Raw genomic sequence first — 24,811 nt, 5'->3', positions numbered from 1 at the left:
TTTTGTGAGTTCCAGTGTTTTCCATTCTGGCCAAACATGAATGTGCCAGGTCTCTGCTTCTGTTGCGCCAAAGGACACTGCTAGTGAGCACTTGGGACACCCTGAGGGCAGATGCAATACCAACCCTCCCCCAGCCCACCCCCACTTTCTCAAATATGAGAATTACTCAAGGTAAAAAAAAAAGTACCTTTGTTTTGGTGACCAGAAGGGTTTACAACATGAAATTGAAATCAATACAGTTGATTGTGTCCATGTTTGTCTAAGTGCCCAGAGTTTTGCCAACAGACCCAGTTGCCATGCAAACAGGAGTCTATTGATGGACCATCTGTTAGTAGCTTATAAACAACTAACTGAAAAGACAAAATCCAAAGGGCCAACATCAACAAGTGAGCTCTAAGAAATAAATCTACAGCAGAAAGGCTAGCGCACCATCAAGTAGAGACCCCGAAGGAAACAGAAGCAGATGGTCCTACTGACTTCTGTCCCAGAATAATTAACATGAATAAGGCTACAGACTACCCTGTACCAACTTTTACATAAAAGTGACCTAAATACAAGAAGACTATGATAGAGGAAGACGTACAACAGTAAAGACTTTTAATGCACATGACTATTAAAACAACCTTGACTACACTGTGGCCTACACAGCATGATTAGTTTCAAATCAAAAGCAACACAGTTGTCACCAACATCAAAAGCACTGGTGAGGGAAGGATTTTCTCCTATTCACAGGAAAATTCCAGGAACAAGCACAAGGCAAAGCACTGTAGAGGGTCATAAGTGGAAGTAGAACTTCAAGGGGCCTTTCCCCGGGACAACCCAGCACATGTGTTCTTTTCATCAGCAAGGGTTTTGGGTACTTACTATGAACAACACATGTAGCTAATCCAGTACTGTTTATTTTTTAAGATTTATTTATTTATGCGTACAAGAACTGGGGTGCAGGCCAGTGGTGCAGGAAGTGAGAGGATTCACCAGAGACAGAGTGGGGGACAGAACAGGCAGACTGACTGAAATACACTGCTGAGGGGAGCAGCGGGCAAGACAAGAGGTCTGCAGCGCCAAGTGGGTCAGCTCCCTGGGCAGCTGGGTACTCACGCTGTACTGTCTGGCAGCAGCTTGATAGCACTGTGTCTTTAATCCGTGAGCCACCAGGGAGGCCCCTAAATCAGTGCTGTTTCAGTGAGTGTACTTGCCACAAAATCCACAGACCCAGAATGGAGTGTGACTGATAACCAAAGGGCAATTTAGAATGAAAACATGACAGGGAAAACAATAACTCAGTGCAGCTAAAGAGCCAGGAAAACACTACAATGGGCCAACTCTCTTTTCCATAAGATGTTGAAAGACCTCATTTATATTCTTCCTTTGCTACTCTGTGTGACTCAGAGATGTGTGGCCATTTAAAGAGAAGGGTAACAAAACAGGCCCTCAGGTTTAAGTCCAAAATCAACGTGCCACTAAATTGTAGAAGACATGGTTGAAAAGTCACATCTCCCAAAGGTCTAGCTGCTTGTAGTTCAAGATACATGCAAAATGGAATTCACAGTACATCACAAAAGGCATACAATAAATAATTTTAAAGATAGGACTAAATTCTCAAACTAAAGAGATTGTTTATTTTCTTAAATTGCTGGAAGTCTCACAAGAAATTATGGGGTGATACAGCAAGAGGTTAACTGGAGTTAAGAATATAAAACTTTGAAGTTGCAATAATGCCATGAATTCAAGTCCAAGGACTTTGACCTTTATTTGATTTTTTTTCTAATTTATTTGTTCTTGTGGTTACTTTTGTTTAATTTTAGAAACTATTTTTGAAAAACAAAGTGACGTGGTCAGAAAGTTAATTTTGCAGTAGTGTCTAAAGCATAGAGAGAAGGAATGGAGGGGGAGCATGTAAAAATCTACTACAACTGTCCAGGGAAAAACAGAAGAGGAATGTCCCAAGCAATGTTAAGAGAAAGAAATATGGAGAAGAGTGGAGAGTGAATAGAGAGGAAGACGGCGGTAGGGAGGAGGTTCCAAATATAAACAAAAATATATCCCCGTGTTCTGAGGTTGGGTGCCTCAGAAACACACAACACACCAACATTAGGTTTGGGGGAAAAGCAAACCTTTTAGAAACACCACACTGGTCAGCCATTTAACAAAAAGTTGGAGGTGTGAAGTTAACCTTCTGGAGAGAGAACAGGCCCTCTCTCTCAGGGAATAACTGCAGGATAAGATCAGACAAACTTCTACCCAAAAAAGCAGGGGTCTCCTAAAAAAGTCCTCTGGGGATGCATTCTGTCTAAGTTAATGGCTTTCTACAAACCTTTTCCAACTCTGGCTGACTGCTGGGCACTTCAAGGCTCTGTTAGCTCAAATGAAGCTTTAGCTTCTGTGAACTGCCCTTGAGCTGGGTTGCCCTGGTGGACCACTTGCCAAATTCTCCCTTTCCCTCAGAACCAGCTGACCAGGCATGCTTGTGTCTCTGCAGTCCACACAGTGAACCCCCAGCCCCAGCCAGGCCACAGTCTGAGCATAGCTCACTCCCCAGAATTCCAGTCCAGGAAAGGCTCGCCTGCTCTGTGCCCCAGTACAGAATGGGTCCTCCTTGAAGAAATATATTCACTAAATGTATTTCATTTTAGAAAGGACAATGTCTGAAAGTTAACATTCAGGTTACTTAAACCCTGGCATGATGAGGTGCAATCTCTAGTGCCTATTTCTTAGACAATTTTATTTACAGAGCAGATTATTCAGGTTCATATCAGCTTTCTCTATAATAATTTACTGTTAAAAAAAAAAAGGGGCGGGGGCCCTCCCTGGTGGTGCAGTGGGTTAAAGCACAGCACAAAGAAGCTTAAGCCACTTCCACATGAGTTCGATCCACGCCTGCCCCAGAGGAGAGGAGATCCACATGGCGAGGCAGACCTCTCCTGACCTGCCCGCTGCTCCCCTCAGCAGTGTACTTCGTCGATCTGCCTGTTCTGCTCCCCACTCTGTCTCTGGTGAATCCTTTCACCCTCTGCATCTCTGGCCTGTACCCCAGTTCTGTACAAATAAATAAATAAAAATCTTTAAAAAATAAAAAAGGGGGGTCCTTCCTCCCCAAATCTGTGAGTAAATAATTTTAATTATAAATATTTAATACAATTTTAAAACCAAGCTAATCCAGAGGTTAGATTTATTAGACTCATACCAAAATAAAATTAATTACAAACAGATAACATTCTGAGTAAATATGTAAATGAATATGTTCACAATACAAACCACTTTACAAATCTAAAACCTACGTGGAAAGTTTTTCAGGTAATCATTACTATAATTCAGTTAGCATAAGGTAGACTACAAAAGGGACCATGGCTTTCTGCTATTGTTGTTTGAGGAAAGAACCTACATTCTACAAGATTCAACACTGACATCAAAAACAAGTTTTTCACTTTGCTATTTCAAACTGCTTAAAAGGGACTGTCCTTCTGTAAAATCCAAAGGAAAGACAGTCAAGGATATTTCACCTGTCCAGCATTTAAACTTTCTCACAGCCCCCTTCCCTGCGGCTTTCCTGATGCAAAGCTGATAAACTGCAGAAAGGAACTCATTTGTGTTTCACACCCAAACACATAACAGAAAGCTGAGATAACCAAAAAGGCAAAATGCAGTTATCTGTGAAATCACTAAGCAGATAAGTTCTAAATAAGGCATCCCAGATTGTATGGAAATCTTCCTTCTGTTTTCTATGGGCTTCACTTCTCTGGGTGGAGCTCGCTGCTACTTGACCAGGGAGACTAATGGCACTTACCTTTTTGGCTCTTTGGGCTATGTCTGGTGTTCTGGTAAGCAGCTTCTCAATCAGGTACTCTCTGTTCTGCAAAACAAATATCCCCAACAATTTACCATCAGATATAATACAGAGAAAGTCACATTGATTTCAAAATAGCAGATTTACTTGGGTTTTTAAGCATGTTACCTTGGCTTTCTGGAAGAATTTGCATTTTAAAAGTTCTGCTGCTGTGGGCCTGAAAGATCAATAATAAATTAGAGTTGAAACAATGACCACTCAATAAATACACTGCCTTGATGAAACAACGTAACCCTAGATTATTTCTGGAAGACTAGTTTTAGGAATAGTAAGACCAGTAACTATATTAATCATAAGCTGGCACCAAATAAAAGAGTGCAAATTTTCCAGTGCTTTCCAAACATCTCTACTGCAAAACACATAACCTCCTGTAAGTTAAATATTTGGGGCATGATCAATTTTCCATGCTTCATCCTTACATTTCACTAAGTGAATTCAGTGTTTCTAAAGGTGGCAGACTGACATGTCTGTGAGCTGAAGTCCTATATTTATTAGGAAGCTATAAAAGCTGCAATATGACCCTGTCAAAGAAACTATAGTCTACAGTGCTCTAGGATCCCCAGGAGTGCCAGATTCTACAAGGGAGCTACACATCAGATGGACAAGCTCTTTCTGCCCACAGAGTAACCTTGTCTCAAATGCATTGGGAGGGAAGGAGGGAGGGAGGGAGGGAGATGTGGTGGTTATTAAAAGCATACAAGTTCATTTCAAAGCTTTACCGGGTGGGTGTTTTTTTAACTTGGTGTCTTTCTACTTGTTTCTCGCCTATGTTTCCCATATAAACTGCAAGGTAGGTCTGAAGGCTTGACTAGGTTGGATCTGGCATTTGGCACTGGGTGAATGCCCTGTACCAAAAACCTTTCTCCTAATGGTGGTTAGCATCGTTGCCTTAAGTGAGTATTTCACAGGCGATGACAGAACACTGATTTGTACTTCTAACACTCCTTCTGTTTACTAACTGGGCAGTCTTGCATTAAGAATAGCTTCCTTCATCGATAGTTTCCTCTAAAGAAAAAAAAGAAAAAAAAGATCATGCAGAAAGATCAGATAAATTTAGAAGATATGACAGTCAACAAGGCAACTGGCCTAATCACCTTAATCACCTCAAAAACTCAGTGTCAGAGAGAAGGGAGCAGGGGATGTGAGGAAACTAGATTAATACAGACCTAAAGAAACATCAAACCAAAGGCCAAGTGTATTTGCTGCATTTGAAGGTAAAGTGGGAGAGGCTACCAAAGAGATTTGCAGATCTTTTAGAGATATGGGAACATGCTAGGTATTAGACAACTTTCAGAAATTAGTGTTCTCTTAGGTGTGGAAAGTTCTGTGGTTAAGTAGGAACATAACTGTAATAGGGAATGCCAGCCGGGGTAGTAAGACTATTACTTGTTTTCAATCTGTTCAGCGAATAAAATGTAAATAAATAATACAGCAGATGTAGAAAAGTTTAGTCAATGTTAAATCTAGGCAGTAGTACAAAAGTAAACATTTTTTTTTTTTGCCTTTTATGTAGGTTTTAAATTTTTCTTAGAAAAACAAAATTGGGAGGTGGAAAGGAAAGCAATACTGAATGTTGTTAATTTCCGAATGGACAAACAGTATGATGGTGAGGGGTGTGTAAGTTTAAAAAGCAGTCCTTGTATTTGAAACATTAGAAAGCACTGCACTGGAATGAGCAAGCTCCATGCAATGCTTCTGCAGACCAAACTCAAGCAAATAAAAGCATTAGCACTGTCATTAAATGCCTCAGTATAGAAACTGTCTAACAGGGTCGTCAACTGCCTTTCTCGGCAAAGAACTTTTCTATTAAATTGTATCGCCCTTTTCCTGAGTTTTAAGCAAAATGTTGGTCACAGGTACCTGGCAAAGAATCTCGAATCGCCACATTCCCTGCAATAAACACCTGATAATTACTAACTTTTGCTTTGAGTTAAGAAGATCACATCTTTACATTCTGTGTGCCATCTCCCTTGGCAAGGTAGTTAAAGTTGATGTATTTGTACCTATTAATGAAGGATTACAACTACACCACTATTTTTACATGATTTTAGTTCATTATTTTAGCATATACCTCAGCAATGTTTTTCTCCTCCATATACTTCCTGTCTCTCAATAAGTATTTATTGAGTATCTACTATTTGTTAGGCATTATCTAGGTGTTTGGCACACTGCAGTCAACATGACAGACTTAATACTGCCTTCAACAGCTTACAATCTAGCAAAGAAGTGTGTACTGTTCAGACCAGACTATAATGGGAACATTCAAACACTTTAAAATTTTGTTTGGGTGGGAGAAGAGGGTTACTGAGAAAACAGAGGACCCTCACAAAATGGACCATTCATGTTTCCTACCTCATACATGAAACGAAATTTAAAGAATCAAGAGGCATATAAAGTAACCTAGACTGAGTCTGGGAGAGTAAAAAGAAACCAAAGAAAGTCACGACGATTAAGGAATCCAAAGTTAGGGCTGAAGCCCTCACTGTCTCTGGCAGATGGTGCTGTGATGCCCTCCCATTTCTATGTCGTTACTCTCATCCTCATTTTAACCCATCATCCACACTACTCCTCTGTTAGCTTCTAGAACATCCTCATTTCTTACCTACCTAACAGAGTTCAAAGGCCTGGGAGATCCTGACTTCTCCTGCCCACTCTCTCATTTCAGCCCAGATAAGTGAAACCTATCCTCCAACTGCAATGATGTCTTCATCCATTTCTTGCCTATTCATGACAAAGCAAACACTGCTTTTCAACCCTCTGATTTTCTTTTTGTAACCAATCGGCACCCCCTTGTTTATCGGTCAAAAACCAATTGAAATGCCATCCGTCTTCAGAGGTACTTCTCCCAGCTCCTGCCGATCAAATTCCTCACCCCCTTTTTGCTGCTTCATGCCTATCTATTCACAATCCCATTTTGAAACTATCTATTTCTTTTCTCCCTGCCTCCACCTCACTAGCTTATAAATCCTTCCAAGACAAAAACCACATGGTATTCATTTTTAATAACCTTGATGTCCTGCACTGATCAAAAAAACGACTATTGTCCCGTTTCATACTGTCATCAAACATGGGGGAAAAGCGAAACTACCAAACATCTCAACACAGAACTCCTGGGGCTGGCACCTAGTTCTAATGCCTCCTTCAGAAGAACGGGGAACAGAAGGACACAATGAAGATAATGATAGCAAAAAGAGGGAGGGGAGATCTGTGCACAATAGAAATACTGAGGTCAAGAGTCAAAATGCTCCTCTGCCCCCACACCTCCACCATATACCAAGGCCTAGAGTAGCACAAATGTAGAGAGAAGGCTGGGAAATACCAGACATAACTTAAGATACAAGCCTGGGAAAAGACTTTCTCTTCCCAGCAAGGTCGTTTCTATGGCAACCAAAACTATAAAGGGGAAAAGCATGCTGCAGAGAAAACCCCTTTCTCTGTGCTCCACTCTATGCTTCATCAAAAAATACAGGAACACAATGACACAGAAATGCAAGATGGCTTCTAGAAGACCATTTGCTTTTATTATAACCTTAATGTTTATATTAAATAATAGGCAATTTCTACTCTAAACAGTGGAGAACAAAATAGCAGGTGCTTTCTGTGCTCAAATTAGCTCAAGTGTCTATAGCCTGGGAGTAGAATTTCACATGTGCCAAACTATCTCCAAACAAAGTATGGAAAAATGGAACTGAATGGAATGAGGACTATCAGGGAGGGAAGAAAATGACAGAAAGTACAAGAAAAGCAGAGGCTCATGCTGCCCATCTGACTTCAGCTTTGGGCGTAGTTTATTTTAGTTTTATGCTGCAACTACCAGCAGAGATTCAGGCCAAGTCTCAGAACAACCTCTTAGCTGAGCACTACTGAGAAAAAATTCCGCAAATACAGTCATATCTTTCTAGGCCTCTGCCAATTATCAAGCAATACCACGAAATACAAATGCAAACGTTTTACGAGAATTGCTAAAATGCAGCAACTCAAATAATACGGCAGGCTTTGAATGATGAGTCCATTTAAAATCCTTAAAAACAATGCTGTAGTCTGCAAGTACCAACACTCTCTGAAGAGAGAATCTTCAAGGATTCTGTTAATACATATGGATGAACAAAAGTCCACTGAGACTTAAACAATTTTCAAAGGCTCAGGATGAATATAATAGAGTTTAAATAGTTCTAATAATTTGCATTATAATTTCTAACAGCTCATTGGCCTTAGGCAGAACTGAATGTCTCACCCCATCCCTTCCCCCAAAAGAAATATTCAAGTTTTATTCATTCCTAATGGATTTATCTATGCAACTTCCACTCCCTTTTTTGCTAAAAAAAAAATGATGATTCCTTTTACAGTTACCCTCCATAGGAAGCATGCAGTCTAGAAGATGGATGTTCCCTCCTTTTTCCAAGAAACAGAAATTTTTTCTGCTATGCAATTACCGGTAACTTTTTCTATGACAAAGTAGAATACAGACTTGCATATATCACAACAACTCTTTTATCAGGAAAAGTTCCATGGCTGATAGAAAACTTAGCCCCTTCAGCTAGCCCTAGGGCACTGCATAGGAGTTAATCTGTCTTGGTTACTGTTCTGCTATAATATTTTTAAATTTATTACTAGAAAGAAACTCAGCAATAAGGGGATGGTACCAGTCAACCACTTTCATATAATAAGTAGGTGATCTATACTCAGGCAACAGATGAATATGGACTATTAAAAATCTTGCATTCAGGCCCTCCCTGGTGGCGCAGCGGGTTAAAGCACAGCACTGAGAAGCTAAAGCCACTTCCGCATGAGTTTGATTCCCGCCTGCCCCGGAGGAGACCACATGGCGTGGCAGACCTCTCCTGGCCCGCCTGTTGCTCCCCTCAGCAGTGTACTTCGTTGATCTGCCTGTTCTGCTCCCCACTCTGTCTCTGGTGAAGCCTCTCGCCACCCCTGCACCTCTGGCCTGTACCCTAGTTCTGTATGCATAAATAAATAAATCTTAAAAAAAAAAAATCTTGCATTCATCCCTCAACCCACTTGAATCTGGCTTGTTTCTGAAAGTCTTTTCAGTGGTTCCAAATCACCCCCTTGCAAGTTTCCAATCATCTCCGGTGTTCAAAAATTACTAAGTAATGGACACAAAGACAGAAAGATGCATAGGGGAGGTTTCCTTTCCAAAAAAATTTACAAACTCACAAGGTAACTGGATGTATAAGTCAATAAATAAAGGGTGATGAGTGGCACAAGAGACACATCTTCAGCACACTGGAGGAAAACTCTAAGTTGCAACAACTTTACTGTGGCAGGGAGTGAAAAGACAAATAATGATTCAAAAATACAAATAGTACAGTATATGTACTGTACTGCAGACATTTCAGTGCAATGTCTCCTTCCTCATAGCCTCCTACCAAGTGGGTGATAAAGAATCCTTTTTTATAGGTAGGAAGGTAAGCCATGCACCTGATGATAAAGTAGAGCGAGGAAGCTCACCCAGATGTAGCTAACTCTTAAAAGGATGGACCCTTTGTAAGTGTTGAACGATAAGTGAAAGAGGGGCAGAGGAAGAGGAAAGATATAAGCAAAGGGCCAGAGAACGGGAAGTATATTTTTTCCAGAGCTGTGCAGAACTTATTTAGTTATGAATATGATTTTAAAAACTATATTCCACATAATAAATAATTCAACAATATTGTGTTTTTTTACATTCTCACATTTTATGAAAAATTCCCCACATCCATGTTTTCTCATTCAAAGAGGCACCTGGAAGGTCGGTGCACCCACCGCCGGCACTGTGTGTTACAGAGGACACTCACATAGTAGTGCGACCACATCGGTAGAGAGAGGATTTCTAAAGGTTCTTACACAGTTCATACTTTGTACATTAACAGTCAGAGAGAGAAAGTATTCTGAGGGGAAAGGGTAAGAATGTAAATAGATCTTTCCTAAAAGATAATTGGGGGGTAGTAATGCTAGGTACTAGATATCTGATCTCATATACTAAATAAAATCTCGAAACTTTCAAGTCTTTATGAAATAAGGATGGTTTTCTAAGTATACCATATGATGATGTAAATCTAGAAGTTTCCCGAAGAAATACATTGTTCTACCATTAACTATACTAACAATTCTCCCTTCAGAATCATTCTCTGGAGTTGGGAATTGTGGGACGTTACACAGCATCACCACTAGGTGGGAGCTCAACTAGTTCAGGAATCAAAGAGGCCTTTGGGAATCACCCAGTGCTAACTGGGAAGACAAGTACTTCTCTCAATGGACTGGATTATGAAGGATTAAATTGTTTCCTTGGTGATGCCAAAAAAAATATGTTTGGAGATAATACCTTATATTTGCAGAACAAAATCAGAATCTAGGAACATTTTCACCCAATGGAAGGATGAAAAAAGTGACCTCAATGAAAAGCTAATTTAACTTCAGAGGGAAAGTAAGTCCTACAAATCAAATATAAAGGACACCTGAAGGGCTTAGTAGAAAGAATCTATAGGTGTGACAAATAAGCTTTTTTTTACCAAAAATAATTTCAAGATTCTTAAGAGCAAGCGGTCGTTAAGGAGGCTCCATGAGAAAAGTGATTAATGTGAAAAAGATTCAAGGCAAATTCAGTAAAATAGAAAGCATGAAGAGAGCAGCCACAATGAATGAGTAAAATGAAATAATGGAGATTGTGTTTAACCTAGAGGAGGGCAGCCTACTCAAACAGTAGGTTACTGTGTAAACGTAAAAGGCTTAAGTTTCATAAAGAACTTAGAATAAAGGAATCATTTAAAAGCAGGATCCTTCCCTGAAAAAAGAAAGTTTCAGAAAAGAAAACCAGTTTTAAGTTCTAAAATATAAGTACCAATCTGAACCCTGGGATGGATTAGGACAACCAGTAACTGCCCAGGTTCAGTGTATATTAGGATAGTGTTACATACAACTAAGTCCCACAGGGACAGTGCCAGACAAGGCCTGTGTGTGGCCCACATCATTAACATTCTCCTTTAAATTATATTTAAAAAAGAAAAAGAAAAAAAAAACCTGGGCTCTATTATCACTACCCAGGATATGTCAAAGTCACTGAAATTAAGAAGGAAGGAACAAATTCAGAAAACAGGTATGCTGCAATGCAGGGCAATAACCCAAGAACAAAGAGGAAATGCTAAAGTTAATTTCAAACCATTTACTTCTGTTTATAGGATCAATCTTTCTAAGGTAAAAAAAATCTTAATCTTCTTTACTGATAATCTTTTAAACAGTACAAACAACTTGTCCTGCAACTAAAAGGAAGCTCATGCAAAATTCAATAGCTCTGCCCGGTTGAGACTGGAGCTAGCAGGATGTTCAAATCCTGAGAGGTCAGCTCAACCTACACAGTGCAGAATATTAGCCCAGCTTCGGAGTGCACCATTGCCAATTTCTTTTGATTTCTGTTTTACTTCATTTCCTTTGATGACAGAGTCACACCTAACAAGCACAGTGAATCTTAATAACACTAAAAATTTTCCTCTACCTCCTCCCTCCTCACTCCTCTTGCTCTTGGACTCATGCTGTCTGTCTTGCACTGACAAGCTGGAGATCTAGGGGCCAGAGCTGGATTTCCCTTGAACTGGAAGTACCTTTTACGTGTCCTCACACAGCCTTCCTACACCCCCCGACCCCCCATAAACAAAGCTTTGGCATGTCTCACACCAAATCATTAATTCGTCCAATAATTTTGACATACCTTTTGGAAGGATCTTTTTGAAGACACAGTGAAAGTAATTTCCTAAAGGACTTGCCATACTTTTTCATCATTTCCTTATCTTCTACTCCTGTTTCTAAAGTGGGTGGATCATTTTGCAAAGTCAACATTAACACCTGCAACAGAAACAAACATAAGACAGTCTCAGTACAGCAGTTACTACAATTAAGTTTTTACTGTTTCTTAAGCACATCAAGGACTGTAACAGGGTGGTCCCTAGGAAAGGGGGAAGTTCCAGGTTCTCTGCCCCACCCAGAAGGAGGGTGGAGCTGGGCAGAGAAAAAGGAGAGAGAAGAAGGAATCAGAGAAGAAAAGAAGGAAGCTGGATGGAGAACAAGGAGGAGACCTAAGGAAGCCACATGGAGCAGCGAGCATGTAATGAAGAAACAATGCTTGTTTCCTGACCCTGGACTGGTTAAGGCAGATGTGGGTGAGATACCTGTAGGGAGGTGACTATGGCAGTGTTTATATTGATTTTGATTTTGCTCTTTTCCTCCCAGATTTGTCTGGTCATTTCTGACCCTTTTCCATGGGTCCTGGCCAGAAGGTGCTTTAGTCTTTTGGCGGGCTTTCAGGCGTTGCTTTGGGCCAATCCCTTTTGGGTTGACTTTTGCCCACAAGGGGATGAGTAACTTCAGGTGTTTGATTTAGAAGTTACATTCTTTGTGTTCCGTATTGTATATTCACTGTACTAAAGTCCCTTTTCATTAAAGTTTTATATGTTTTGTCTTGTTGCGGCGGATGGCAGAACGCACAGACAGACAACCCAATGCACATTGGGGTGTCCTGTAAAGACACCATCCTTGATTAGGTACAAATGTGCTTTGCCATGACTTTTAATAACCTTCCAGAAAGTGTGTAATGGAAGTAATTGTATCCCTGCACAAACCTCTTCACGTGCCCTTTAACCTTTTTGTTATTCCATTGATAGAACTTACGAAATCTGCTCTGTGTGTTAAGAATGACCTCCCAAAGCTGCCCAGGCAGAGCTTCCTGGGAACTGGCTCTCACACAGCTTGGAGAAGCGCATAGCTCCTACAAGAGCTCAGAGGCTAGGACTGACAGGGTTGGCAGAAGGGAGAAAGAGAGAGGCCAGGGCAGCAGTGAGCACTCATGTGGACAGGTCACTCAAAAGCAGAGAACCACCTGTACTCAAAGCTTTTGCAACACATTACCGACCCTAAAAATAAATCCACAACATCCCAGGAGGTAACACATGATTTCCTCTTAAAAAAAAAAAATGGAGAAACATACAGAAAATTGTTCAAAAGCCTGGCGAAACTCAGCCAGTAAGACATTGAAAGAGAGCCAGAATACAACTGAGTTGCTAAAAACCATCAGGAAAGCAAAAAGTTACACTATACTTCTCTGAGAGGGGGATAAAAATCAAAATACAGCTTCAAATGGAAAAGGTAAAAATTCCTCACACTAACATCAAATCATTTGCTTTTAAAAAGGGGAGAATCTGTTGTAAACTATTGACCTATAAAAAGAATAAACTTCACTAATGCATAAATCAGCCTTAATTTATGCAAATGCTATACATGCCAAGACTCTTAAACACTTTCAGATGTGTGAATAGATGAAGGATTAAAGGGACAGTTTATTGTTTGTGGGGCATAATAGCAAACAGCAGACAGGACTGTGAAGGTTGAAGCACAGCCCTGCAGGCCTTCTGGCTGGAATTAGCAGTGTGACTTTGGATTCAGGTGGGAAGCACTGGAAGGGTGGCAAGCAAGAAAACAATTAAAAAGAATACAGAAAAAGTAGGCCCGAGGGAAAAGGCCTCCAAGTTGCTTTGTGCTTTTCTCAGAAAGGTCAATCCAAATATCAACTTAAAATTTTCTTTTTAATTTAAATTTTCTGCTAACAAAATCAGGTTTGAATACACCCCACCCTACTGCCAGAACAAAAGCCATGTCAGAAACAAGTATATGAACAGATGAGGAAAAATAACTTAATGAAGGACACTAAAACCTGACAGGGATTGCCTGTGGTCAGTGAGATTCCAGAGGATTACTTTCTTCCTTAATGTTAGTTATACTTCCAAAATTTCAAGATAAGAATGTAGAACTTTTTAATCAATGAAATAATTTAGCTTTTTAATTCTTGGGTTTCCTTTTTGATCCTCCTAAATTTTCCTAATATTTACCTAGGCAAAGTTGAGACAAACCATTTTTCTTGATAAAATACCTTCCTAATTTCCACCCAAATATTTCAGCCTCAAAAAAAAAAAAACCTTTTCAGAACTAAGACAAAAGATTTCAGTCAGCAGTTAAAGTAATAAAAATCTGTAAACAGTTTCCAAACGGACATTATTCCATAAAGGCACTACTTTTGTTTATTTCAGATGTATAATCAACATGACACTGTGAGAACAGAATGAAATATTATAGACTGTAAAGGAGAAGGAGAGGGCTGAAAATGTGGGAAATCCATCTGCAAAGATGACATCATTAAGGCTATTTTTAGACTTTTTGAGGCGAGGGGTAGAGATTCTAGTATCAGGAGGGTAATGGCCAACATTTGTCAGAGCTATCAAACTCCATCGACCAATCTGATCACATTCTTAAGTCAACTGTGTGCTAAGAATATCAAGTAAGCCTCAAGGCTGGGAATTATACCACTTCTGTCCTATTCTGTCCACTGAGAAAATCAGACAACATTTAACTTGGCCGCATGCCTCCATTCATTCTCCTCAGGCCCAAGAGAAAAACTACTGGGTTTAAGAGAATTCCCAAATGACTAAGTTCGATCATATTTCAGACCCAACATAGTATTTCCAATAATAATTACTTTCATAGGAGGGTATTTGTGATAAGGCGCTGCTCCTGTTGCTAACTCAATGGCAGTTATCCCAAAACTCCACATGTCAGCCTTGAAGTCATAGCCTCTCACCTGAGAAAGAAACCAGAAAGAACACAATTATTCATCAGCCATGCTACACATCATGGAGTCCACATTATGTTGGAAGTCCAAAGCTCCGTATGCACAATTTTGAGATGACCTTGCTAAAGCCCATCCATCAGGAATTAAATCTTAGTTACATGATGCATGCTAGTACAATGACTGGTTTGAATGACATGTTCATGTATTAATGATACAGAAACTACTGCAAAAAATGCTGTTGGGAGTGACCAAATGTGGAGATTTACTGAGGGACTGGATAAGGGCAGTAATAAATCAGGCCTTGCATCCAAAGGTGATAAGGCGGTAACAAACTGGCCTTGCATCCAATTAACAGGGATCCTGCATCTGGGGTGGGACTAGCTGAAGGTGATAACAAACTGGGCCCCACATCCAAGTTTGATAACGAACTGGGCCTTACATCAAAGGACACAGCGAAGAGTCACCCCTTTGGAATGTGAACTTAGAATCTATATAAGAGACCCTTCCCCCTTATTGAGTTGGCAGTAGCTGCGGACCCCACCCTAGGGGCTCCATCTCAGCTGCTGTCCGGGAGCAATAAACTGCTTGCTCAGCCTTTCTGCCTCCCGCCTTCCTTTCTTGCGGCCGGTCACAGAAGTTGGGACAAAACAAATGCCACTTTCTGTTTTTACCTGTTCCATGACTTCAGGGGCCATCCAACACGGGGTGCCAACAAATGTTTTCCTTACTTTATTCCGGGTAACATCACCACCTGTTGCTAAGAATGCACTCACCCCAAAATCTGAAAAGATTAAAAAAAAAAAAAAAAGCCCTCATTTTATGTCAAACATTACTGCTTCCACTCTCTGACTTTATGAACATGACTTCCTGGCAAGCTTTGCAATGGCAACGAATGCTCCAAATATGGTCACAGAGCTCTCACCAGGCCGGCCCTGCCGTTTGACACCCACTACACTCTAGAGAACACCAGAGTGTTCTTTACAAGCCCGCCAATACCAGCGCTCAGTGTGCCAATCTATTTCCTACCATAAAAGTATCAAGTCATAACTCATGATAAAGTACATGAATTAAAAAATATAAACCCAATCCCAAAGTCCTAAATACAAAGTATCTTAGCTTTTAGAAAACCGTTTATAACAGCAAAAGAGTGTTAAAGCTTGCAGGTAGTGAGTGTGCAATGTAGCTTCTTTCTATGTTTTTTCTTTTATTTAGATTATTTTCTAGCTTTTCAATTACACATTCTCAATGTTCAGGGTCTTGACTTAATTTTTTTGATGAAGAATGTGAACATGGTCCACATTCCTGTGTTCCTGCTGAAACAGCGCTCCCTAACTCCTCTGCCAGAATCATAACAAATCCACAAATCCATATAGGTAAAACTACCACACCCAGGTTTGTCCAGGTGCAGCAACCAATGCAAAAGAAAAGCTATGTCAGCAAAGGTTTTTGTGTTTCAATGTTTGTTTCCTGGACAATTTTTGTATAGATGGAGTGGTTTGTAGAATTAAGTACCCTTCTTAATACCCATTATATACAGGTGTTCTTTTGGTGAGAAGAATTAGTGAGACATTCATACACACACCCACATGCACAATGATTGTATGTCGGCGGCAGAGAAAGACTCAATGGTTACTAGTTCATACGTTTGCCTTCCTTTTTACTAAAGGTTAAAATCAGCTAATAAATTAAAGTGTCAACTACAGAGGGCTAGGATAGACCTACCACTGAAAGCCAACTCAGTAACAGGTGGGTGGTAACCTGGTGAATATGTAAAAAAGGTAGTCAGCCCCTCAAAATAATGCAAGAAACTACGCAGTATGTGTCCTGTCCAGCTGTCCTCATCCAGTTCTCCTTTACTCGCTGCCTTTGTTGAGTTAGGATGATGGCAGTTACCCAAGAACAAGGCCAAGTACAAATCAAAGTCAAAATGGACGACTGACATTTGTTTTAGTTCTGTGATATTCAGTTATGTAATAACACTGGAAACCATTTCCTGAGTTGAAGTATGTTGACAATCTCATTTTATTTACATTGAAATTTACTCAACTACCAACAGGATTTCAACTACAAATAAAGGGAATAAAACTTGACAAATGGGGTCTTTGTTCCAACTGTTACTCTCCTATACTCCTTCTGAGTGAAAGTAAATTTTGAAAGTGCCATCTAGTTTAATTTGCACACATGTGACAAGCTCTAAAGCTCTCTGAATTCTTATCCTGTGATCAGAAAAATGGAGCCTTGAGAAAAGATACCTCTGGGACCAGTGAATCAGTATATGCAGGTAGGAGGAGATAAAATCCACTCTATGACATAAGAGCTAAGTGAATGGAATCACTTCTAAGTATCTACTACATCTGATTAAAGAAAAAGATAATGTGGCAAGAATTTCAAAATCATTAATGCTAACTAACTTAATTTACATTTCTGAAAAGAAGTTCAACAAATACAGCATTCCCCTTTTATTAAAATAATTTTGCAATGTGATAATATTAAATGAATATACACTATCTGTAAACAATTAAGGAAACTGGTAAAAGTTGCTTTAAGGAAAAACAGATTATTTTCAATGCAGTAGAAGTAACCCTAAAATCCCCTAGTCTCTTCTTAAAAGATATAATCCAGAGTAAAAGTCCAGCATTAACATTAGATATATCTTAATTCCTTAAAAATGCAAACTGATCACATCTGACTTTTTAAAGTCACAAAACAGCTGAGAAAATGCATAGCAGCAAATCAGTTTTGACAATGTCCCTTTAATTTATCTTTCACGTTTCACATATTTATTCACAGCCCCTTCTTCAAACACTCACTTTAAAGTCATAACCAGATGGTTCAATGTCTTTAAAACTCAAAGATCTCAGAAGCAGAAAACCCTAATCCTTAAACAGGGATTCCTCACCCTATGAGTACAGAATAAGTACACAATTTGCTCTTATATACGGTTAGTGCATATAAAGAAAGATTTATATGTACCAAGAAACTCATTTTGACCAAAGTACAGAGTGTGCTTATATAAACAGGAAAATTGGTATATTCTGTCGAGACAGCTTATGTACAGCAGCAAGAACGAGGTGGCGGGAGCAGTAACGTGAAAAGCATCCTTGTTTCCTCGGGGCTACATCTACAGAGCCAAAAGGCAGTGGAGCCAGACACACTTAGGGCAGAAACCATGAACATTTCTCTGGCAACTAGGAATCGAATGCTACACATGAAGCCAGCCAGACCATCTTCCCACCTACAGGAGCAAATGCCTCTCAGAACAGAAAGAACGCCACCATCCTGGTAAGTTGAGGCCTCTAACATCACTTGAACCCATCCACTTCTCTCTTCCCTGCTGCCACTGCCTGAGAGGGAGCCAAGATTCCTGTGGCCTCCTCAGTCCTCACTGCTGTCACGGCCCAAGCCCCAGTAGCCACCTTCTATGCCATACACCTGATCGCTCAAGGCTCCCTGTTTCTTCAGGGTACAGTCAAAATGCCTCAGGGTAATAGGCAAACCTAACTCCCCTTTCCTCTCCTTATCTGTTACTATTTCCAAGTTCAGACCTTCAACTCCTGCTCTGTCAACTCACTTACTCTTTATTTTCTGACTCCATCACCGTCCTTCTCCTCACCAAGGTCACCCTTGCATACGTTGCTTTGCTGTGCTCACACTACATGTTCCCTGCACTAATGGAAGCCCTGGGGACAGAGGACATGGCCTGGCCATACTAGAGACGGGAAGCAGCTTCTGCACCGAGTCTCGGTGCCTTGGAGTTTGTCCACACCTCTTCTATATGATGGTATGTTCCCTGATGATCATTCATCACCTTTGCCCACTGTGTTGTGTGTAATTAAGAAGCTCAGGGCTTTATATCGTCTTGTTGTGTGAATGCTAAGCCTTGAGGAGGATTGCAGGATTTTGTAGTGATGGTACCTAATTTGGAGTGCTAAGCCCTCTAGCAAACAGCAAGGCTGGGTACCACAGTGCTGAATCTGAAGCACGAGTTACTCCTCACCAAGTGACTTCAGCCAGGCCCATAACCTCTCTGGCCTTCGGCTATGTGAGCAGGCTTCTTGATGATGCCAACATTTCTATTACTTTCATATTTATAACCCTCTCCTAATGCTTTTATATGATGTATAAATATGCAATACAATAATTATTAGGGTAGATCATTAAGGTGGTATCCTTATCTTTCTGCTAGCTGAAAGGGATAAGCATTAAGTTTTACCGTGGTCGAGACAAAACAGGAGAAAGCAATGTTCCCTGTAAGAGCAGCACCATTTAGGAGGAAGATGGCATGAAACCACACACAACAAAGATGTGCAAAATCAAATGTCCTGCTATGCTCTATGCAGAAGCAGAGCAGCTGGGACCATAACAGCCATGAAGTACTGAGGGGCCTTGACCTGGTCTTGAAGATGGCTCAGACCCCCAGCCAAGATTTGGACAGGCAAGCCCAACAGGAAGTAACATTCCAAAGAAACAGCTCGAGTAAAATACCAGTGTTGAGTCAAGAAGAAAGACGGTCTGACAGCTGCTAGGGTCAAAAACTCAAAGGCTTACATGAACCAGGCCGGAAGGGGAAGGGGACCCTGAAAGCACAGTGCCAGTGGTTTAGAGGCACTTGACTCTTTGTCTCAGGTTAGGGAGACATTAGGTGGGGCGGGACCTGCGGAACAGGAGTATCCTCCATGCCCTCCCAGTCCACGTCTAACACAAGCTTCTGTTACTCAGCTGGAAAAGAACATTATCACAGAAGACTGTGAGCCTCACAGAGCACCCACTTTTCCCAGAGAAAGCCAAGTTATCAGGATCTTTCTGTAAAATCTCTCTTTTCTGTTGTTGGGAACAGATTCATTCTCTCCTCTCCCTGCAAAAAAAAAAAAAGGTAAAACAAATAAAGCAATTTTACTCCCTGATTTAGCCAGCAAAACCAGTCTGCCAACTGTGTTGTTATGATGTCTAAGTTATCTAAAATGCTTCCACATATACCATGCGGCATTGTGTTTGGGAGGCTACAAGCTCAGTGCAGGGATTCCGGCTGCATTTGATTCAGGATGCCAGAGGCAGCTGCTAAAAGTTTATCCACTATTTGTATCTAAGTATAGTAGACTATGATCCAGGTGACTGCCCCAAAGGGGCTATTATTGGGGAAAATAATGACCTGTTGATAGGCATGATAAATGTTAGAGATGAGTTTTCACTGGTTAAAGTAAAGAATAGCATGCTGAGAATGGATAAAATATTTTAGATATCTTCCCCAGTCTTGCATGAATAGAATGAAGGAATCTAGCCAGACTCAAGTGTAAACTAAATCACTAACCAGTTCTACATCTAATTGGATTCTAGATGCCAAGTACAAGGGCCCAAGCAAAATGCAACTGGAGTTTTGGTATGCTTGCTACAAGTGAATCTGTCATTCTCCTAGAAGGACAGAGAGCAGAAATTTCCTTGAGTTTCCAGAGCACATTGTGAGAACTCTTTAGGGACTTGCTGGCTAATGAATGACCAACTTCAGTTTGAAACTTCATTTCCCTAAAATGTGAGAGTGACATTGTGGGTGGCGGCCAACTCTAACCTGACTCAAACATCCACAACATCTACTAACATAGACGAAACAGAACGTGACTTGTCATGAAAAATACTGACACAGGTCACTTCAACACTTGGCTAAAGAATAACAGAAGCAGCAATTGAGAGTTCAGGGTTTTCTAAAAGGTTTTCAAAGTGGGTTCTGAGAGATTATCGATCCCTCAGGCCTCTACGTGGCTGGATGGGGGTCTAAGTCAGCAAGAGTCCTCAGACTGCAGGGGTTCCTGGTAGTTCCTTAAAAGCAGCAGCCACTTTATCCCAAAGATTACAATGTAAAAAAAAAAAAAAACTGAAGACTCACAGGATCACAGAGATAGCTGAGTGGCCCACGCACAACGTCTGAGCACCAGTCAAGAAAAGGCGAACTTTACCCAATGAGTATCCTGGGACCATCATTGCTCTCTGTCTACAGAAGTGGAAAATTTGAGGAAAGTGATCATGCAGGGGTGTTCTGGAAAGGAGAAAGCCTAGGAACAAGTGAGATCACAGCCATAGTACAAGGTTAAAATCAACAGGGTCTGTATTGGAATAAGACTCTGGAAGAGGCAAAGATTTAGATTAATTCTTAAGAAAATACTATGATTCAGTGGACTTGAAAAAGAGGAAGGAGTAAAAAAAAGTGGACTTGAAAAAGAGGAAGGAATAAAAAAAGATTAAGTGACTTTCCAAAGACTAGTTGGAGCACATTACTAGGGGTGTGAATAAAATCCACAGTCCTTCACTGAGGAATCAGCCACTTAGCCTCAGTCTCCTTTTAGGGAAAAGCCAGTGTATTCTTTTCTGTACTGAAAGGGAAGTATGTATTGAAAAATGTTATAATCGGGTTAATACTCTATAACTCCTAAGCTCTTCCCTGAGTAAAGATCAAGCGGTGATTACCCAATGGAAAAACTAGTTTGAGGTTTTCTAGTTAATCCTAAATGTCATATTTGTATCATCAAAAACTATCCCTTTGTAATTTGGTTTGATTCCCAGTTTCTTTTCTCATGAGAGACTCCAAGATTTTACTGGCAAAACTGAAAGGTATTTCTAAATGCCCAGGCACATTTTCAGGGCTGCCGGCATCCAGCCTCCCTGAGCTGCACTAGTTTCCTTAATATTAAACCACCGATGCTATATGGGCAATGCATAAGAACACCCACTGTGAGTTCAGTTACACAAAGGATATAGTGATGGCTATAAGACAGAAGCAAATATTTCCTAATTCCGTTAAGAATAGAATAGGGAATGCTGCCTTGTTTTAAATAATGAATTCTGTTTTTATCTTTTCTTAAGTGTAGAATGTGCATCACTGGGGCAGTCCGCTCCTTATGTTCCCAGAGCGTGGGGTGTACACAACAGAGTCTCAAGGTCATGGGTTTAGTCACCACAGGAGTTACACAGATTTGATTCAGACACAATCTGGCCCTCTACCGAGAGATGACATGGGAAAGTAAGATATTAATTTAAATGGAGTAACAATTATATGACCTAATCAGCCTCGGCAGAGAAATATGCTAACATGGCCAAGATAGAATCGTCAGGATGAAAGGTGTCATCTTCTGTTTGCTGGCAACTCCTAAGTGCCCTTGACCCCTATATCTCCCTTCCTCCAACCACCCCCAACAACCCTGATTTTCTTGAAGAAAAACACAGACCAGAAAGGCACTACTTCTGAAGTCATAGAATCAGAGGCATGACTCTTGCAACTAGACTTCTTAGTCCACCCAGACTGATTTCTCACAAAGTGTAGTGCCAATCATAGTACTCTCTGGTCAGAATCTCTCTTCCCACGAAGCACATGAAGAATCCCAACCCAGGCCACAGTTAACCATGTACAAAGGAGCCTGCAGGCCTCCAGTACCATGTCCTCCTGAATACCCAATTATCACATATTCAGCAGAAGGCTTTTAGCTTCTTCAAGTGGCCAAATTACCATTTCTTAAATTTAAATGTTATTTTATTTTTTATTTATATTTATTTATGCATACAAGAACTTGGAGTATAGGCCAGAGGTTGGGGGGGGGGGGTAGGGGGAGATGATTCACCAGAGACAGAGGTGGGAACAGCACAGGCAGATCTACTGAAGTACACTGCTGAGGGGAACAGCGGGCGGGTCAGGAGAGGTCTGCCGCAACATGTGGGTCAGCTCCCTGGCTGGGGGATTGAACTTGTGTTGCACTGGCTGTGGATAGCTTCATAGTGCTATGCTTTAATTCAATGCACCACCAGGGAAGGCCCAAATTTTATATTTTAATGTATAATTAAACCTAATGTTTTAGGCCAGGGCTTCAATTAAACCCAGTATTTACCCTGTGTGTGTTATTTTTTCTTTTGAATAAAATAGGGATAACTTCTCCCACACCTGGAGTCTTGCTATCTCCACAGTGTCATCAGCACTCCGAGCTCTAAGAGCCAAGTCTCAGTAGAAATGGGGGCAGGGAGGGGGGATTGCCCCGATATGCTGCTGGGAATTCTACAAACTGAGACAGGAGAGAATGTAGCATGGTACTGACTCGGCAAGAGGGGACTCCTCATGCCCTCCAGGGGGTCACTGCACCTCTAGGTCCCTGCCCTTTGCTCAACAGAACTCAGTGAACCCAAAGTAAGAAGCAGAGCCCAGAATTCAGGGGCTCAAGAAAGACTGGCAAAATTTAGGGTAGTAGCCAGCAGTACTTACAAGACTGCTTTCTTCTTGCAATAGTTCTCCTGACCTCAGAAGAGTTCTTTCTTTTCTCTCTAGTCCAATCATGCCATTTCAGCACGTCACTAATGTGAACACAGCTATCAGGAGTCCAAAGAGTGACACACTTGCTAGGAGAGGTGTGCCCCTCAATCAGAGGCATACCAGGGTACTCCTCACCTTCCCCAAGGAGTCCCTGAAGATAAAGGAGGCCACAGTGACTGAGAAGTCCACTCCAAAGAGGCACCTTGCAGTGACAGGCTGAGTGTGACCCCCGCACATTCACTTAACTTCTTTGAGCCACAGTTTTCCAAGCTGCAAAATGGGAAGCTCAGAATATATGTAGTAGCCCTCGACATCAGTCCTAATGGCACACACTGTTGGTTGCCCACCAATTCTATACACCACTTCTACCAGGAGCCTGATGCTTCCAAGACTCAGGGGATTAACTAAATTGACCTAAGCCAATCATGGTGGCTGTTTTCTCTCACCGGTGAATGATCTGAGGCTCTGCCCTAGTCCTGGCGCATGAAATTCAAAGGGGAAACAGTTCAAGGTCTTAGGGGGGAGAGTTTTTCACCTAAATAAGTGCACTACCCTGCAAGGCGCCTTTGCTTCCCACTCTCCTGTCTATTCAAGACACTGTCATGTGCAGAGGTCATGCTGGGAGCAACTGACTGAGAGTGGTGCTGGCTGAGAAACCGAGGTACAGGACAGAATCCAGGAAAGTGCTGTGACCTCTGTGATATCCTGGCCTTCTGCACCAAGCCTGGAATCAAATGCCCTGGACTTCTGTTATGTGAGATAATTAAATGTCTGTATTGCTTTTAATCTCCTGCCAGTCAAGCACTCTGGTATTTGTACCCAGAGGCTTCTTAACTCTTACAACCCCTGCCCTTGCCTAGCACAGTTAGGCTGATTCCTACTTCAAGACTCTTAGAGTTAACCATTGCATCAGTGGTTAAAGTCACTGCAATCCCCAAAAAGATTTGGTAAAAATCCACAATGAAACAATATAGCACACAGTGCAATTTGGGGGTTTTAAACAGCTTCAATATTAAGCATGGTTTATAATGCCAGGGGCACAAATCAAAACAAATAAATGCACAGCATCTCAAGAGGGAGGGAAAAAAACATCCTGCAGATAAAGTCTAAATCACCTTTTTTTTTTTTTTTTTTTGCCAAGAGTTGCTGTTTGGGGCTACACTTACATAAACTCACTACAAAAAGAACAGTAAAATTTTAAGAAAGAAGAAGTACTTTCAGCATTCTGTTCTAGGCTCTTGCTACCACCCAGAATCATAGAATCCCCTGGGAGCCTCTGAAAATGTAGGCTCGTGCGTCCCCTGCAGACCTCCTGAAGCAGAATCTGCTGTAGCAAGATGTCACTGACTCAACACACAGGGAGGATGGAGAAGCACTGCTTGAGACACTGGCTTCCCCGAGGTAGCCAGCATGCTCAGGTATGGCTGTACACCTCAAAGTAGGGATTCCCTCTTTACCATGGAGATGAAGAAAAACACCATCATGGAGAGCAGTAGGGAAAACTTATTTGTGTATGGCCATCTGTGCAGCGAGTGATGTAGTGGGTATGAATGGGTGATACTAGCTGTGCCAATCACATCGTGCAGAGCTCTCTGACTCACAGATCCCCAAAGATTTCAATGTGTCAAGCAAGACAAGCAAATTCACACATAAGTTACCCCTTTATGGGAATGCTCAGATTTTTACAAACCCTTTTTTTTTATACACAAAGTAGTTTATAATCATAATACTTATTGGCAGCCCACGAGTACCAGCTGCTCACTGGTGTGCCATAGCATAGAGGAGACAGGTCAGGGGCAGCCCCATTCCAGCAGCAGCTGTTAGCAACCCGGTTCCTTCCTCTCTCACTCATGCAACTTCTTAAGTGTAACTTGTGTGAGAATGATGTATTATTAAAACGATAACCTTGAACCTACTCATGTTTTAAGGAAGTCAGAAATAAACATGTTGGCATCGTATCTACTGGGAGTGATCGATTACTCATACACACTTCACTTCAGATTGGCACATAGTACCTGTTCTGCTCAGGAGGGAGGGACCAGATAGAATCAAAGAAAATTCTCCGAAACTCTTC

General features: G+C 41.1%; 1 protein-coding gene across 1 annotated transcript in view; it reads right to left on the bottom strand.

Annotated features, from left to right (window-relative positions):
* STK39 (serine threonine kinase 39) overlaps nt 1–24,811 on the bottom strand; it is a 254,646-nt gene that overhangs the window by 140,573 nt on the left and 89,262 nt on the right. Inside the window, exons 9-13 of the mRNA XM_012725522.1 lie at nt 15,125–15,234; nt 14,361–14,462; nt 11,547–11,680; nt 3,953–4,001; nt 3,785–3,850 (exon numbers count right to left, since the gene is read on the bottom strand). Coding sequence (XP_012580976.1) covers nt 3,785–3,850; nt 3,953–4,001; nt 11,547–11,680; nt 14,361–14,462; nt 15,125–15,234 — 461 coding nt within the window. The remainder of the gene's footprint in view (nt 1–3,784; nt 3,851–3,952; nt 4,002–11,546; nt 11,681–14,360; nt 14,463–15,124; nt 15,235–24,811) is intronic.

Source organism: Condylura cristata, unplaced genomic scaffold, assembly GCF_000260355.1.
Source record: "Condylura cristata isolate star-nosed mole 26May11 unplaced genomic scaffold, ConCri1.0 scaffold00002, whole genome shotgun sequence".
In the NCBI taxonomy this organism is placed as follows: domain Eukaryota; kingdom Metazoa; phylum Chordata; class Mammalia; order Eulipotyphla; family Talpidae; genus Condylura; species Condylura cristata.
The sequence above is the reverse complement of the archived record's forward strand: the minus strand, read 5'-3'. Positions and strand labels throughout refer to the sequence as shown.